The sequence below is a fragment of the Typopeltis vanoorti genome, chromosome 12 (genome assembly GCF_054136105.1).
Source record: "Typopeltis vanoorti isolate ZY-2024b chromosome 12, IOZ_Tvanoo_1.0, whole genome shotgun sequence".
Classification (NCBI taxonomy): domain Eukaryota; kingdom Metazoa; phylum Arthropoda; class Arachnida; order Uropygi; family Thelyphonidae; genus Typopeltis; species Typopeltis vanoorti.
The window spans coordinates 19,626,249-19,645,250 of NC_143560.1; the positions used below are offsets into that span (position 1 = coordinate 19,626,249).

General features: G+C 36.3%; 1 protein-coding gene across 3 annotated transcripts in view; it reads right to left on the reverse strand.

Moving 5' to 3' along the window:
- Positions 1-19,002, reverse strand: part of LOC150100615 (insulin-like peptide receptor) — a 782,259-nt gene that overhangs the window by 448,827 nt on the left and 314,430 nt on the right. For all 3 annotated transcript variants that reach the window (XM_090401273.1, XM_090401271.1, XM_090401272.1), the window contains exon 8: positions 9,717-9,931. In XM_090401273.1, coding sequence (XP_090257399.1) covers positions 9,717-9,931 — 215 coding nt within the window. The remainder of the gene's footprint in view (positions 1-9,716; positions 9,932-19,002) is intronic.

Consider the following 19,002-nt stretch of genomic DNA (forward strand, 5'->3'; position numbering starts at 1 on the left):
CTTATTCCTGGACCTATAGCTGGTTCCAGTAATGCTACTTATTTGATGTGACTTCTTCATGCTTAACTCGAGCCATTTCTTTTTCTCCTTATTCATCTTAGAACTTTCTTCCAATCCAAGTGCTTTCCCTTGATCCCAGATCATCCCTTCCTTTTTTGTCTACATATGCATTCACATCCTCTTGGAGCATCTACCTTTCTCACATTGTGTTCCTCTGTCCACCATGAACCTCCCCATTTCCCTGTCTGTCTTGCATACCTGTTCTCTCATTCTCTATACTCATGGTGCTCACTTCTTCATTCATTACCACCTCTTCAATCTCTCCTGTCTTACTCTCCTATTTTTCCACATTGCTTCCCACTTGATCAGATTCATACTCTGCACTCACTCCTCTACCTTCTAGCAGCAGTCTCTCTGAGCGATTCACACCTAAACGCAAATGCCGTCCATCACTCCTATAGTTCAATTTGTCCTTCAAACTTGTTCCACACATTGACAAACTGCACTCCTTTCTCCTCACATATTTCTGCTAAGAGATCATTCATAATCCTTTCTCTCATGCATCAAGAATATTCAGAATTGTGGTACCCAATAAATTCTGAACTTTCATAACTGTCTTCACATGTTATTCATTTGAAAAGTTTCCATGTTCTGAAACTTTCAGAATGACAACATGTGAAATCACAAATATAAAAGCTCTACCTTAAAGAGATATAGCATATTTTTCCCCTTGCTTTATTTATTGATATACTACACCAAAAGCACTGAATTTAATATTGCAATAGCAGTAAATCATGCGAGATTTTACTACTATTGTAATATACAATCAATGAACTGAGATTGTGGAATAATTTTGTATGGAAACATTTTTTAAGGTAGATGTGTGTTTTGAACCTACATGTTGAAATATTTGAGAAATATGCACAGGCTATAAGCATTCTGCAACCTAATACACACACATCCAAACAATATCTTGAAGCGTTTCATAGATTCTTTCTACCAACCATGCCTTTTTTTTTTTTGTAGTCTATTACAGCATTGGTATATTTGCACTCTTTACTGTACTCTCAACTGTTGATCTTCTTTCACAGTTTCAAAACTATGGTGTGTTGAAATAACACTGGTACATTGATATATCTTTAAGAATCAGTCTAGTAGTCTAGTAGTAGATCATCATCATCATAACACTAATTACGGTGGTCTGTTCCGGTCTCAATATCCATCCAATATCCTTTTTTGAGGTCTACCCTGCCTTCTCTTTCCAATTGGCTTATATTTTAGTATTTGTTTAGGTTGTCTAGTGTTGGCCATTCAGTTTACATGTTCAATCCATTTTTGTTTATAATTGTTTAGTTTTTCTTCTATTGATTTTGTTTTAAGTTCTTTTAAAATGTCTTCATTCCTTTTTTGATCTAATAATGTGTATTTTGCAGTTCTTCTCATAAATCTCATTTCACTTGTATTTATTCTTTGTTTATTGTCCAAATTTCACTGCCATATAATAATGCACTGCTAAAGTATTGTATATTTTCAAGCATGTTTGTTTTTGTACTATATTTGGGTTGAGTGTTCTATTTATCAGGCCTATAATCTGTAAAATTTTTGAAGTTTTTAATTTTGACTTTTTCTCCTTCATATGATATTTCACATCCAAGATAACTGAAAGTATTTATCTGTTCTATTATATTATTATTAATAACTATTTTCCTTCTAACTGGAGTTTGTCCACAAAATGCCATTGTTTTAGTTTTATCTATGGAAATTTTCATTCCAAACTGTTCTACTATAATGTTTAAATTATATATTGCTCTTTGTAAATTGTCTTCCTTATCTGATATTATTACCTGATCATCTGCAAATAATAGCATATTTATTTTGTTATTCCGGGAAATTTCTATACCTGGATTGTTTAAGGTGTTCCACTGTATTAATATTTCATTAATGTAAATATTGAAAAGTGTTGGAGACAGAGGGCATCTTTGTCTTAATCCTTGGTTTATAGATTTGTTTTCAGAGAATTTTTCATTTATTTTTATTTTTATTTTGTTATCTTTATATATATATTCAATATTGCATGTAGTAAAATATTAGGTATATTTATTCTTTGTAATATATCAAACAGTATATATATATATCTTTTTACTTTGTCAAATGCTTTTTCGTAATCTATAAACAAAAGATGCGTTTCCAAATTAGACATTGTCTAATTTGGAAACTCATCTAAATGTATTCCAAGGGTGAGAAGATTAAATGTATTCCAAGGGTGAGAAGATTAAATGTATTCCAAGGGTGAGAAGATTAAATAAGGTAGGTGTGAAATGGATAAATAAAGAGATTAAGCATGCGATACAGAGAAAAAGGGCATTATAAGAGAAGTGGTGATCACCAATTCTATAAGGATTACAAAGACCAAGAAAGACAGGTGACTTGGTTGGTAAGAGTAGCAAAAGTGAGGTATGAACAGCAGTTAGCTAATAAAGCCAAAAAAAAATCATAAGGAGTTCTTTTGATATGTAGCCAGCAAAACAAGAATTATGGAAGGATGACACTGATTGGAGAAAATGGTATAAAGACAGCAGTTGCAGAAGATACTTTATGAGCAGTTCATACGGGTCTTTCAATCTTGTGAATGTGACTTCATGGAGAGATTGAGAGCAGCTGATGATGGGGAAGAGAGACTGACTGTAAGTGAGCAAGAGGTGTATGGGGAGTTGAGCAAACTAGATGTCAATAAGGCTGTGAGACTTGATAATATATCACCATGTATTATGAAGGAATGTGCCAGGGAGTTGACGCCAGCTTTGACATATTTTTTTAATACCAGTGTTGCACTCGGTCAAGTTCCTAAGTTGTGGAAGGAGGGAAAGATTGTGCCACTTCATAAAGGAAATGATAGAACTCAAGCATCAAACTATAGGCCTATCTGTGTGTCAGGTGTTGTAGTTCACAAGTTGGAGAAGCTTGTGAGAACTAGGATCCTGATTTGGGTTGACAACAATTGTATTATCTTTGATGGATAGCATGGATTTGTTATAGGGAGGTCATGTTTTAGTAATCTACTTACTTATTACAACATGGTATCTGCTTCCTTGGACAGAGGAGAGGGATACCCAGTAATATACTTTGATTTTGCAAAGCCGTTTGATAGATTACGGCATGATAAGTTGATAGTCAAACTGGAGTGGATGGGGTTGGATATTAGATTGGTGTATTGGATTGGAGACTAGCTATCTGATAGGTATCAACAAGCTGTGTATGGGGGGAGCGATATCCAGGAAAAGGAAAGTCACTAGCTGTGTGCCTGAGGGGTCTGTTTTAGGGCCATTACTGTTTAACTTGTATATTAATGATATTGAGCAAGATTTGGATGGATATATTCAGTTGTGCACACATGATGCAAAGTTGGGATGAATCATGAAGAGTAGAGAAGATGTTGTGGCCTTACAAGAATACTCAAATAAATTGAGTGATTGGACACGGGAATGGGGATGTGAATTCAATGTTGCAAAATGCAAGGTTTTAAAATTTGAAAAACAAAAATGGGATGGAGAATTTATGCTTGGTGAGGATATATTGTCAGAGGTGGAGGAAATAAGAGATCTTGAGATGATAGTGGATAAGGATCTGAAATTTAGATGACACATTGGCAAAATTGTGAAGACAACACAAAGGCTTCCGGGAATGATGCGGAGGACACTGACTTGTAGAAGTAGGAAGATTCTTGTTCCATTGTATAGGACTTTGATTAGGCCACACATGGACTATTGTGCCCAGATTTGGTCACCTGGTTTTCGGAAGGATGAAGAGTTGTTGGAAAGGTTCGACAGGCAACTAAGGTAGTTTCTAACCTCTGGAATGTCGAGTGAGGAAAGATTGAGAAGATGCAACTTGCAGAGTCTGGTGGACAGGAGGAGGATGGGAGATATAATAGAGACCTACAAGTTATTAAGGGGTTGTTATAGGATCAATGCCGGAGAGGTTCTACAGAAAACAGTGGGATATCAGGAGTCATCCTTGATATCCCACTATTTTATATATACCAGAGGTCATCCCTGGAAACCGTATAAAGAAGGTGTGAGTAGGGGAGTGAGAAGCATGTTTTTTTCATGCAGAGTTGTGAATAATTGGAATGCCTTGCCTAAGAGAGTGGTGTCTGCAGAGAATTTGAGTGTGTTTAAAGCACGGTATGATGAGCTGTGTGTATGATAAAAGGACCTCCCTAGATGAGTCTTTGACTCCATGGGGTCTTGGGTAATAATAATAATTCTCCTAAACATGTTTATCCTGTGTATTCATTTTGATTTCCTCATACATCGTGTAAGTTGTTCATTGGCAGTGAAACAGTGTCCACGCTATCTATACGATTTGGAGGGCTACATAAAATGATTTATCCACTGTAATCACCAATATTATTCACCAAGGAAATTAACAAAAATTCTATTTGTTCATTAAAAATTAATCATTACTATAATTTTTTAAATTATTCAGAATGAGTAGGTGCAAAGATTTGCAAAGATTATAAAACAAAATTGATACGAAAAAGCATTTCGCTCGACATTAAAATGCAGGTGATAAGGCAATGAGAAAAAGGTGATCATCAAGTTGACATTATAGCCACCTTTAAATTTGTCTACTTCTACTATATGAATGATTTTAAAAAACAAGGACAAAATTAAGTGTTTAGCACAATCACAATGTCTTCTGCAACAAAGGTAACCCGATCAAGAAACAATGATTTAGAGGAAATGGAGAAACATCTTTCCATTTGGATTGATGATGAAGCCGAATGCAACATGCCATTAAGTCAGGCAATAATCATGTAAAAGGCAAGAAGAATTTTTAATCATATTCAAAAACAAAGAGAGGATGTGAGTGAAAACTCTGCAGCTAGCAGAGGTTGGTTCGATAAATTTAAAAAAAAAAAGGAGCAACCTTAATGTGAGAAAAAGAAAATGACAAATGACACTAGACAACTTCATCACTAAAAATTCAAGAATTTCAGAAGAGCCAAAACCTTTGACAGCACAAAAATATACTTTGTATTTCTGTGTACATATGTATATGGGTAAACTTGTTTATTCTTGGTTGCATGTTCCCCTATCCCTATTTTCTATGTGTTAAAATGACCCTGTTAAATGCTGTTTCATTTAGCGTGTTTTCTAGGAACACATCCTGAGTGTTAATCAGGGTATTACTGTATTGTAATAAGAAATCCTAATGATAGGAGAATGGCTATTGCCTTCCACAGTAGTATAATGCTACATGCTCAAAAAGAATATGGCTGTCCACTAGAATAATGACTTCACCATGAGCTGGACTATCTCCAGTTCTGTCCTTAAGAACAATAGTAAAACGCCTTAAGGCAGGGTTCTCAATGAGTTAAATATTTCCTATAAACAGAAATGAAAGTTTCTGTTTCTGCAACAGAACCTTCATATATTCGATATTTTCACAAAACCCAGGAAATAAATTATACAAATTTTCCTAATATTATTTTATTTTATTTATTTTTTATTATTATTATTGGTTTTTTTTTGCTTTGTCAACTTGTCCAACTTTTTGTTGGCAATATGGTTATGAAGGTTGCAGATCCCATGTAGAACATGGGATCTGCAACCCAATGTAGCCAATCATTATTTCTTCAGAAGGGATTTTTTTCGGTGCTAGAGCGAAGTTGAGGCCTAGGAAGAGTGCACTCTGATTGCTTCAGGCTTCAAAGTAAGGGATGACAGGTTTATTACTGTGTTTATTACCCACCATAAAGCCATGCACGGATGTCCATTATTATTATTATTATTATTATTATTATTATTATCTGAGACCTCTAGGGAGTCACATCGAGGGAGGCTATAAATCAACCAAATCAGCTATAATACCTTCCCTTAAATTCATTCAAACTAGATGCACTCACTACCCATAAAGGCAAACTATTCCATTCACTCACTGCTCTCTGGGAGAAAAACTTAGCTCTTACCCCTTTTTTGACTGCAAATAAATTTAACTTCCATGGATGCCCCTGTGTTCTCTTACAGCCTTCCATATAACGAAAAATTTCATCAGCTGATATCCTATAACACCCATTCAAAAGTTTATAGACCTCTATCTTATTACCCCTCTTTCTCCTGTTAACCAGGGTTTGCAATTCACATACTTGAATCTGTCCTCAGAATCTAAATCTCATAATTCAGATATAATCTTTGTAACTGTTCTTCGCACCCTTTCCACAGCATCTTTATCCTCTTGTAACTGTAAGAAAAAATCTGCACACAATAAATCAGGTGTGGTCTTATCAAAGCTTTATAAAGAGGCAAAATGACTTCCTTATCCTTATATGACAAGGTTCGCTTCAACATCACAATTATCCACTGAGTTGTATTTAAAGCATTTGCTATGTGATCTTTGACCTTCAAATTCCTATCCACCAATTTGCCGCCTCAGTTTCTTGTAAAATAATCCTGTTAATATAATATGCCACTGGAACTCTAATCACTCCAAAATGCATAACTTTACCTTACTAACATTAAACTGAAAGCCACTTTCGTTTGCCCAAATTTCCAGCCTATTCAAATAATTTTGTAATTGCTGAATATCAATAGCATCCCTGATTGTTCTGCCTATCTTTGCATCATCAGCAAACAACTGTACATCTGATGTTAGATCTTTCCTGATATCGTTAATGTATAGACTGAACAATAATGGCTCAAGGTCTGAACCCTAAGGTACATCACTGGTCACCGTAAATCTGGCGGATCACACCCACTGTATATTGACTTTTGATATATGTCTGTCAATATGAGCAAATTGCTAAAACATAACCTTTCTTAGTAAACCCATGCTTCTCCTTGCAGAGTATACCTTGTTTGTCTACCCATTTCTGCATGTGAGTTCTTACCAACTTCTCTAAAATCTTCACTACCACACCAGAGATACTGATAAGTCGGTAGTTAGACACATCAGTTTTTGCACCACCTTTGTACGATGGAACTGTCATACATTCCTTCCATTCCTGTGGTATCATTCCTGAGCTGAAACTCAAGTTATACAAAAATGTGAAAGGTGTAGCCAATTCGGCTGAACATTCCTTTAGCAAACATAATGATATTCCATCTGTCCATATAGACAAATTCTCATCCAGGTTATGCAACAGCTCTTGAACTTCATTTTCATGAATCTCTAACTCTTCATCCAATGTAGCAGTTGCACTGTGCACCATGTTACATACACCTAGTTAATATATCTTAGCAAAGTGAGTACTCATTAATTGTAACAACCTCATTAGCTTCCGACATTCTTGTACCATCTGCATTCAATAAAGTTATTCTTCCACATTCATTCTTTCTTTCACTTGTGGCATAATAATAAAATGCTTTTGTATTGCCTTTAGCTTGCATGGCCAATTTCTTTTTATACTCCGATTTTGCTTTCTGCACAATATTCATTATTTTTCTGGCTTGAGCTTTATATGTTTCATAATTCCTCTTACTCTTATTCTTACAATGTTCTTTCAACATCATCTTCTTCTTGTGGATCTAAAGTTGGACCCCCATTTCACTCCCAACCTATTTATTCCTCAAACACTAGGGATACATTCAGATACTGCCTCATTTAAACACTTTTTCAAAGATTCCAATGCACTGCTGACATTTTTCCCATTCAGTAACTGATACCATGGGACCAAAGATAGTATTCCCCTAAGTTGATCATAATTTCCAGCTTTGTAGTTCAGCATTTAACCTGTTTTAATAGGACCTTCAATACAATTAAATACTTCCCAAGAAAGTACATCATGATCACTGTCACTAATTGGTGGTAAAATAGCCATATTCTTGATAGAGACCCCTTCTGACATTATGAGCAAATCCCCACACTCTTTGACCTCATGTTCCTTCTTTCACATGTTGCTCGAGAAAGTTGTCTTGCAGTAATTCAATAAATTCCTCTTCTTTTTTATCATGAGATTTCTCTTCTAGCCAATCAATGTTTGGAAAATTAAAGTCACCCATAATGATCATCCATTTGGTATCCATAAAGCTAAATTTCTTTGTCCCCTGCAACTGAGCCGCCAGTTCTGTAGCAACACCCACTACCCACTACAACAAACTCACTGCTACATGGGACATTGTTACCATCATTGTTTTCTTGTGTTTCTACCCTAACTGGACTTAAGTCATCTGATATCATTAGCCATAATGATATCATTATGGGTAATGTAATTGGTATTCCATCCATTGATGTTACTCTCAGCAGTCTTTATGAATGTTGCTGTGATAATGATGATTCAACAAGTATATCATTAGAACATAGTTCTTTTACTGTTTTGAATAAAGAGTGACATTTCCCCTATTAGATTTTCAGCTGTTGCATGAATGATGAGAAACACTGGCACATTTATATTGGTATCACGTCTTTTGTTTCTTATATTTGGTATCATATCAAATATCTACAATATTTGCACTTACTTGGTTAGGGCTTTCTTGGAGCCTCTGGAAATTCTGAGGATGAAGAATTCATGCTCAAGGGATTTTCTGTTCTGTGCCAGACTCCCCACCCACCAATAAAGCCATGCATGGATGTCCATTATACAGCAAGGAGTAAATATGACATCATTATCCCAGCAGCATTTTCAAAAAGGCTGATCTATTCAGTTTTCTGGATATCTTCAACTTCAGTTTAATGACAGTTTAAGTTATTGATATTGGAAAAGGTTTAAATGAGGATGTTAGTTGTTTGCAGAGGTTGCAAACTTGAAGAGAGAGAGAGCTATGAGATGCAACAATGGTGTTGAAGCCCATTAGAAGAATTTGAACAAACTATATGCATGAGCAGGCAAGTTGGATTACAAATTGAATGTCATAATGCATATATTGTGAAATTTGAAATAAAATGATACACTGGTATGAATCCAAATTAGGAATGTACTGAAAATCAAGGAGATATAGAACCTGAGAGGCACAGGACCAAAAATTTACTATCTATATTGTGAAAACAACAATAAAGAGACAATAGTAATGTAGAAATAAATAAAGAGGTTACAGTTCCATTATACAAGACAATAATTAGGCTACATTTGGACAACTGTGTAGATATGGTCACCTGATTTTCCAGAAAATTAAAAGATTGTGGAAAGGGCCAATAATCATTAAGATAGCATCAGATCTCTGGAATGTTGAATATAAGAAGTTGAATATACAGGGCTTAACAAAGGAAGAGGAAGAGGTCATATCGTCAAGACATAAGTTGGTGAGGAGTTTGACCCCATTATTAATACAGACAATGTTCCATTTAGTGGAGGAAAGCAGAAACAAAACAACAGGATATTTATGAAATCTATGACCACCATATAAGGGGAGGGGTATGTGGAAGGCACAAGGAGTGGTTTTTTTTTTTTTTTTTTTTTCACTTAGAATTGATAGAATGCATTGCAGTGAGAATGTGATGGGTGTGAAGTAAGTTAATCAGTTTAAAATATGGTTTAATTAGCAATGCACTTGATAGCAAGTACCACCTCTTATAATGAGTATTTTGACTCCATGGTAGTCTGTGGGTAATAATAATAATAATAATAATAATAATAATAATAATTTCCAAAGGTGACAACTGATTTTTAATCATTATGTCCTTCTGAAGATAAACAATAAATTTATTTTTCAAAATACATGCTATATAATGAAGAAAAATATAAAACACAAAGATAAACAGACTGAAAATATGCTTACATGCGACTCGATCTCCATTTGAACTTGGTGAAACATCACTTATTTCCAAATGCGTAATGTTGGTGTAGTTCGCAAAAGCTTCTATCTTGCTGAGACATAGTTTAGAATTAAAATGGAAAAATATTTTACCATTAACAATACGCAGTTTTTCTTTTCTATTTTCCAAGTCCCACAATTCTTGTAAGTTTTGATTATCCAACACCACAAGGGCATAACTAAAATAATAAAAGAAGTACTTTAAAATTGAATAATTAAACATGTGTAATTATATCAGCTATTGTTATACAAATTTAAGGAAATTTTAACAGATTCTCACACACACACATGCGTGTGTGCGCACGAACAGAAAGTGCTTTTTTTTTTTGTAAAACAATAGGTGGCAGTACTTAACAATATGCAGTTTTTCTTTTCTATTTTCCAAGTCCCACAATTCTTGTAAGTTCAATGTATCAATGGTATTACAGTTCCTCTAATACCATTGATATTATAATGAAATATAAAACGGATACAAAGTATATGAAGAGTGATGTATTTTAACCTCATTGATGGTGATGTGATTAATAAGATGTGATTATTCTTTGCTAGCAAGAAAAATTGAAAATAAAAAGAATATACAAAAATTTTAATAAAAAATTTTATATAGCAAACATAAAAGAAAATTCTACATTGCAAATATCTTCACAACAGATGTAGGAAAAAATATAAATTGAAGAAAATTACTGAATATTACATTTATGAATGTATTGTATCCATATGTCACATGCCACTGTTAACCATCCACGATGTGTATACACATAAAGGTTACCGTGGATAAGAAGTGCATATTAAAATTGTAATACCATTGATATTATAATGAAATATATGACGGATACAAAGTATATGAAGAGTGATGTATTCTAACCTCATTGATGGTGACGTGATTAATAAGGTGCCAATACACTGAGCATTGCTTACCACCCAAAGAAAAAAATACTGTATATACACACACAACCCTGGTCATACAACATGATAGATCCAAGACCATATAGCAAATTCTCCATACATAACACTATTATACAGTATCTTATTCTGAATCATTTCTTCTTCTCCCACATGCTTGTAGATATATGTTATCATTTAATAACATTTTTAATCAGTCATGTTTGGTATATATAAGTGAAAAAGGATAACTAGAGTATTACAGAAAAGTAGTGCAGTATTAACTGGTATAGCACTTTTCACTCCATTATGAACTTCATCTTTGTTTTTAACAAATGTGCAAATTAGCCTGTGGCAAATATCAGTGTTCAATACATCATTCTCAATAAAAGTGATAATTTTAATCTTAGTAGTGTAATAATGTCAGTCTTCTTCTTCTTTTCACTGGAAGCAAGAGTACACTTACTTTGACTTTTATCAGCATTATTAACAACAATTAATTAAAATTTAAAAAAATAAACAGTTTATAATGCATTCATATTTGTAAATTTAGGGACACAAAACACACGTGTTGAACAGATTATTTTATTAATTACTATTAAAACTTGACGTTTTGATCCCTGTATTGAGGTTATCATCGGAAGAATACAAGTGTATACGGAACCAAGCTACATGCTCATGCCCTGTATACCGGTAAACTAAATCTACATAGTTAGTTAATCCTTTTCCCTAGCCTAACCTCTAGTGATTAAAAAAAAAATAAATAAATAATAATAATATATATATATATATATATATATAAAATAAAATAAAAAATAAATAAATAAATATAAATACAACTACAATAAACTGCTAAAGTCCTCATGTATTAATATTCTTCTGGATAGTTCTGATTGTTATAATATGATTTCTTTCAGTTGCTGTTGAATGTTACAAACACTTCACCAGGTTATCTTCTTGTAGTGGGATTTTTCTATGGCTAGTTTAGGTTGTTATACAGGTTGTAGATGGGTCCTCCACATTCTTGAAATGGTTAGGCCATCATTTTTGTTGAGATGCGGGTTGTGTTTGAGCATTTCACATGACTCTTTAAATTTTCTCTCAAACCAGGCCACTACACACACAGGCCAATACATACACAAAAATTCTTACCACCACCTAACACAAAAACTAGGTGTCATAAGCACCCTTAAACACAGTGCCCCAACTATTTGTTCTAATGAACAGGCTCTAAACCAAGCAAGATCGTCAACCAAACATTTATTAAAAATGTATACAGTAAAAAACTATTCATAAGATCCTCCATAAAGATATCAGTAAGAACAAAAAAGATTTCAAGAATGCTATTGCCATTCCTTATGTTAGAGGCGTTTCTGAAAAAATAGACAGAACACTTCGCAAATACAACATTAAAACCACCTTTAAACCCCCAAATAAGTTAAGACACCTACTCAGTTCTTCTAAAGAACCTCTTTCACACCTAGCCCATCGAGGGGTATACAAAATACAATGCACATGCAACATACCATACATAGGGGAAACAGGGCAAACTATCCCAATCAGACAAGACGAACACAAACGACACATTAAATACCTCCATTTTGGTAAAACCGGCCTTTCTGACCACGCACTCCAAACATACCACAGAATTGATTGGAAAAATACTAAGTCCCTACACTGCACCAAAACCTGGTTTGAGAGAAAATTTAAAGAGTCATGTGAAATGTTCAAACACAATCCAAATCTCAACAAAAATGATGGCCTAACCATTTCAAGAATGTGGAGGACCCATCTACAACCTGTATAACAACCTAAACTAGCCATAGAAAAATCCCACTGCAAGAAGACAACCTGGTGAAGTGTTTGTAACATTCAACAGCAACTGAAAGAAATCATATTATAACAATCAGAACTATCCAGAAGAATATTAATACATGAGGACTTTAGCAGTTTATTGTAGTTGTATTTATTTATTTTTTTATTTTTTTATTTTTATATATATATATATATATATATATATAATTTTTTTTTTTTAATCACTAGAGGTCAGGATAGGGAAAAGGATTAACTAACTACGTAGATTTAGTTTACCGGTATACAGGGCATGAGCATGTAGCTTGGTTCCGTATACACTTGTATTCTTCCGATGATGACCTTGATACGGGGGTCGAAACGTCAAGTTTTATTTTATTAGTAATTAATAAAATAATCTGTTCAACACGTGTGTTTTTGTGTCCCTAAATTTACAAATATGAGTACTAATCTCAGTGTAACCTTAAAAGAAAGCTTATAATTCATGACAAAATACTGAAACACACACACACACACACACACACAGAGAGAGAGAGAGAGAGAGAGAGAGAGAGAGAGAGAGAGAGAGAGAGAGAGAGAGAGAGATGCAGCCAGCAATGATGTCTGATACAGAGTCCATGAAAACTGTATGTCAGTTGATTCATGGCAGCATTATGTCACTAAATAGCTATATGAGCAAATGAGGCATCATATAAATGGGCACTGCTCATAATTGAAAATCGTCATATGAGTGGATTGCAGTAAAAAGGCAGGGTTTACTATGCACACACAAATAATAATATATATGCTATAAACAATAAATTACATGATAATCACAGTAACTAACTTTAACGAAATGAAAGTACAGATATTTTGTACTGAAAAGAACAGTAGATCATCATCAGTGTGTAGAAACAAGCAAATCAAAGGAATGGGAATACAAGGTACATACAGCAGTCGGTGGTTTACCAATTACAAACTGTTGCCATGTGCTAGGAATTAATATTAATAAATAATATTATTAAAAATATTATTAGAACTATTTTTGATGGTTACATAAGAATCTCCCAAACTTTTGGGAGAGAAAGAGACAATCGTTCTGATTCAGATTTGCCCGATGTAAAAGGGCTTTACAACTTTCTTCGAAAAACATTCATATTTAAAGCTGCTTCTATGTAGAAGATGAGCTTCATTCCACTGGCTACTATGTTTATTGCCAATATTATGTTCTGCCAGACCAGACTTTTGAGGTTTCATGTATACGATATAATACTGATGTTCATTAATTCTTTTCTACACAGAATGGCCTGATTACCCAAAATATGTTAGATTACATTCACAAGGTATCTAGTAAATGCCAGAAAATGCTAGAGGTGACAGTTTGTCTTTTGCAGATGGCAAAAGATGAGAAATTTTGTTGATAGGAAAATATGTGGGAATGAGTTGCTACTTCAAAATTCTACCAATTTGTTCAGAGATGCCAGAAATATAAAGGATTGGAACCCTGCAGTCTGTTGAAGAATCTTGAGGTGTTGGAACATAGGAGTCAATTATTTGCTGGATTTGATTAGGGTTGTAACCATTAAATTCTATTAACGTTTTGATAGTGAGAAGTTCTTGTTCTAAGCTTGAGGCAGAGCACACCTTATGTGCTCTATTAATTAAAGACTGAATAACACCAATTTATTTATTTTATTTTATTTTATTTTTTTTTTGAGAGGTGTAATGAGCAGACTTTTGGTGAATGTATCTGCCAATAAAGGTAGGTTTTCGATGAATACTAGTTGAAAAATTACCAGAGGCTGTGCGTGTAAGAAGGATGTCCAAGAATGGTCAACTACCTGCCTTTTCTTTTTCCATGGTGAATCAAATGTGTGGGTGAAGGCTATTGATCTGTTATAGGAAAGTGGTAAGTTCATTATCAGAATGAAACCAGCAGAGACATGATCAACATAACAAAACCAATGAGATGGTTGGGGATGAATGGATGAGATTAAATATTTATTTAATCTCATCCATTTATTTAACTTAAATGTTGATTTTAGTCATTTGGTGAAATGTGAAGTATGGTGCCTGTATTCATTGGATTGTGTGGATAACTTATAGATTTTTAAGGTACATACACAGAAGGAAAGTGTATGTAAGAAGCGTAACTTGAATGTGGCCTTCATGAGTGGTGACATATCTGTCACTGACAGTGCTAGTAGTGAAAATGTGACAAGAAAGATGAGACCTCATCTGACAGCAAACATAGAGATACACTTCTTCTTCTGCAGCTTCTCCCACTTAAGTGGGGTCACTGTTTATTATGAGTCTCCTCCACACCTTCCTGTCTTGGGCTGTCACCACATCCAAGTTCTTCATCTTCAAGTCCTCTTCTACCAGCTCCCTCCATCTCTTCTTTGGCCGCCCACGCTTCCGCCTTCCTTGCACATCCATCTGCATGACCCTTCTTCCCACATATTCGTCCTCCCTCCTCATCACATGACCAAACCATCTCAACCTTGCCACCTGTATTTTCGCTCCTAAGTTCGTAACTTTCACTGTTCCCCTGACATAGTCATTTCTCAGATGATCCTTTCTGGTCACACCGCACATCCACCTAAGCATTCTCATCTCTGCTACTTCCATCCTGCTAATGTTATTTTTCCTCAGGGCCACAGTTTCTATAGCATATGTCATAGCTGGCCTCACTACTGTCCTATAAATTTTGCCTTTCAGATTGATCGGCACCCTCTTATCACATAACACTCCAGCCATCTCCCTCCAGTTCCTCCAACCTGCTTGTATCCTGCATCCCACTTCCATCTCACCTCCTCCATCTTCTTCCACTGTCGAACCTAAGTATCTAAAGTCTCTCACCTTCCTGATGACATTTCCTTCCAGCTCCAGGTCTGTCTCCTGGCCACCGCCCACTGCGCAACACATATACTCTGTCTTACTTCTGCTCAGTCTCATACCTCTCTCTTCCAGTACTTTTCTCCATCTTTCCAGTTTAGTTTCCGCTTCTTCTCTTGAATCTACACACAGCAAGATGTCATCTGCATACATCATTGTCCAAGGTGCATCTTCTCTCACCTCCTCTGTTACCACCTCCATCACAATATTAAACAGAAACAGACTTAATGCTGACCCTTGATGCAAGCCAACTGTTACTTGAAAACTTTCTGTCTGTCCCAAACAGGTCCGAACGCTTGTCTTCACATTTCTGTACATTTCCTGCACCAACCTGACATATTTCTCCGGCACCTTCTTCTCCCTCAGACACCTCCAGACTTCTTGCCTTGGCACTCTATCGTATGCTTTCTCCAGATCAATAAATACCAGATGTAGCTCCCTTTGTTTCTCTCGATATTTTTCCATCATCTGTCGTAACCCAAAGATAGCATCTGTTGTTGATCTACCAGGCATGAAGCCAAATTGTTCCTTTGCAATCTCCACCTCCTCCCTCAATCTACCATCAAGAACCCTTTCTAGGATCTTCATTGTGTGGGTCATCAACTTTATTCCTCTGTAATTTTTACAGTCTTGTGCATCCCCTTTACCCTTGTAGATGGGAACATGAGTACTCTCCCTCCATTCCTCGGGTATATTTTCCTGTTGGCAAACTTTCATGAACAGGTCCCACAGCAGGTCAATTCCCTCTTCCCCCAGTGCCTTCCATGCCTCCACTGGAATTCTGTCGGGGCCCACCGCTTTTCCATTCCTCATCCTCTTCATGGCCTCCGTCACTTCCATTCTACTGATGTTCTGCACCATCCCCTCAGAAGGCTGCCCATCTCCTCTGTGAGTCCTTGCAGTTTCCTTATTCAAAAGTCCCTCAAAGTATATTTTCCATCTGTTTCTTATGTCCACATCCCTCCATAATACTCTTCCTTCAGCATCTTTGATCTGCTTCACATGTAAGATGTCCTTAGCTGCTTTATTTCTACATTTCGCTAGTTGGTAAATTTTTCTCTGTCCTTCCTTTGTTTCTAATTGATCATACAGATCTTGATATGCCATGGCCTTCGCCTGTGCCACAACTCTCTTGGCTTCTTGCTTTCTCTCTTTGTACACCTCTCTATCCTCTTCCACTCTTGACTCATCCCACTTCTGCTTTGCCTTCCTCTTAGCTGTCACTGCCACTTGTACATCATTATTCCACCACCAACCCTCCTTCTGCTCTCTAATCTTTCCAGATGTCTCACCAAGCACCTCGATTGCACAGCTCAGGATTACTTTTGAATGATGTTTCCACCAATCTTGTACACTTTCCAGTCCATCCGAAATCCTCTCTAACACTCTCTCCCTAAAATGATTCCTCACACTCTCTTCTTTTAAGCGAAACCACTTAATTGTCTTCATCCCATGGCAACCAGAAGTTCTTATCTTCGATCTTAATTTAAAGTCTGTGCACAGCAGTCGGTGTTGTTGTGCTACTTGATCTGTTGGAATTACCTTACAATTTGTCACAACCTTAAGATGTTTTCTTCTAGTCAAAATGTAGTCAATCTGTGAGCTGTTGTTACCACTTCTAAATGTTATCAAATGTTCTTCCCTCTTGAAGAAAAACGAGTTCACAATTGCCAGATCAAATGCTACTGCAAAGTCCACAACCCTCTCTCCTTCCTGGTTCATCATTCCCACTCCGTGGCCACCATGCACCCTTTCACAGTCTCTATTCTGTCTTCCTATGTGCCCGTTCAAGTCTCCTCCAACAATCACCATCTCATTTTCTTCCAATTCCCTCATTTCTTCATCTAACACGTTCCAGAACTCATCTTTTTCCTCTGCTGTACAACCAACTTGCGGGGCATATACACATAATACGACCACCCGCTCTTCTCCAAGACCCATTTTCATTCGCATGATCCTGTCGTTCCTTCTACCCACGTCCAGTACTTCACCCTTCATTCTGCCACACACCACAATTCCTACACCATTTCTTCCCTCGTTATTCGCTCCAGGGTAGAACAATTTATATCAATCTCCCAGTTCCTTTGCCTTTCCCCCTTTCCACCTTGTCTCCTGCACACATAAAATGTCCAACTTCCTCTTCCTCATCATGTCTGCCACCTCTCTTCCCCTTCCAGTCATGCTTCCAACATTCAGTGTTCCCACTCGCAACATCCTCTCCACCTGCTGGGCTCGCTTCTTTAACTGCACCCGCCCTTGATGCGGTAGCCCTCGTCCACTTCTCACAGCTGTAGGGCGATGTGGCTGCGCATCGCTTAAGGGGTACGCCCTAGCCCTTATATCATTTTCTCTTCGACTCATAATCATAGTTTGAGTTGGCACTGAAGTTTTACGACTGGATGCCCTTCCTGACATCAACCCTCGCATTTATCTGAGCTTGGGACCGGCACCTATTGAGGCTAGCTTGCCTCCTTCGGTGGCTGCATAAGAGATACACATAGAGATACACTGAAAGAAGCAATTCATGGAGGCATAAATAATGTAAATGATATGAGTATAGCAAAAGTTGGAAACAGCAAATGTAGTAAAAATGTGGCGAATAAAAGGTAGAAAAATGATAACGAAGCTCTAATTATACAAAGAGCCAAAGGCTTCAATTCAGCGACATAACTTATTTAAGTTAAAGGGATATTACAACCCCATATTGTTTCTTAGCCGAATAAGAAACTCAAAGAGTTTCATGCCGTATATAGAAACTATATAAAGTTCGGCAATTCCAAGCGTAAGCAAATACCTGGATACTGCAGCAACTGACTCTTTACGTAGTGCAAGCTGAGGCAACTCATGTCAAAGGTGGAGCAAGCTCTGATCACTATTCTTGATATTTACCCATAATGTGAACTTAGCTCCTAGGAGCTATATTATTGTTCTACATTATGAGACATGAGTTGCCTCAGCTTGCACTACCTAAAGGGTCAGTTGCTGCAGTATCCAGGTATTTGCTTACACTTGGAATCGCCGAACTTTATATAGTTTCTATATTCAGCATGAAACTCTTTGAGTTTCTTATTTGGATAAAGAAGCTATCAGGAAGAATAACAACAAAGATGACATTATTTGAAAAGAAGTACTACGATTACGGAATGAACTGAGGTATGCAAAGAGTGAGATGGAACATTATTATTATTAACATCTGACCCCATGGAGTCAGAGACTCATTGTACACACTATTGCACATAATGCTCATCCAACCATGCCTTAAAATGATTCAATGTGTCTATATTCACTCTCTCTCTCTCTCTCTCTCACACACACACACACACAGGCAATGCATTCCACTCATCAACCACTCTCCATGCAACAAAATTTCTCATCACTCCTCTGCTCACACCCTGCTTATACAGTTTACAGCAATGGCCTCGTGTTCTACTCCCTCTCCGATTCTATGAAAAATCTCTTCCTTTCAACCTGATAACACCTGACATATCTCCTCTCTCTTCTGCCTGTTCACAAGGCTTTGCAACTTGCATTCTCTCAATCTGTCCTTGAACTCCACATTCCAAAGACCACTGACCACCTTTGTGAATATCCTCTGGACCCTTTCTAACATATCCTCATCACCATGAAGACCAGTGACCAGATCTATGCACGATAATCCATATGAGGCCTGATCAAAGCC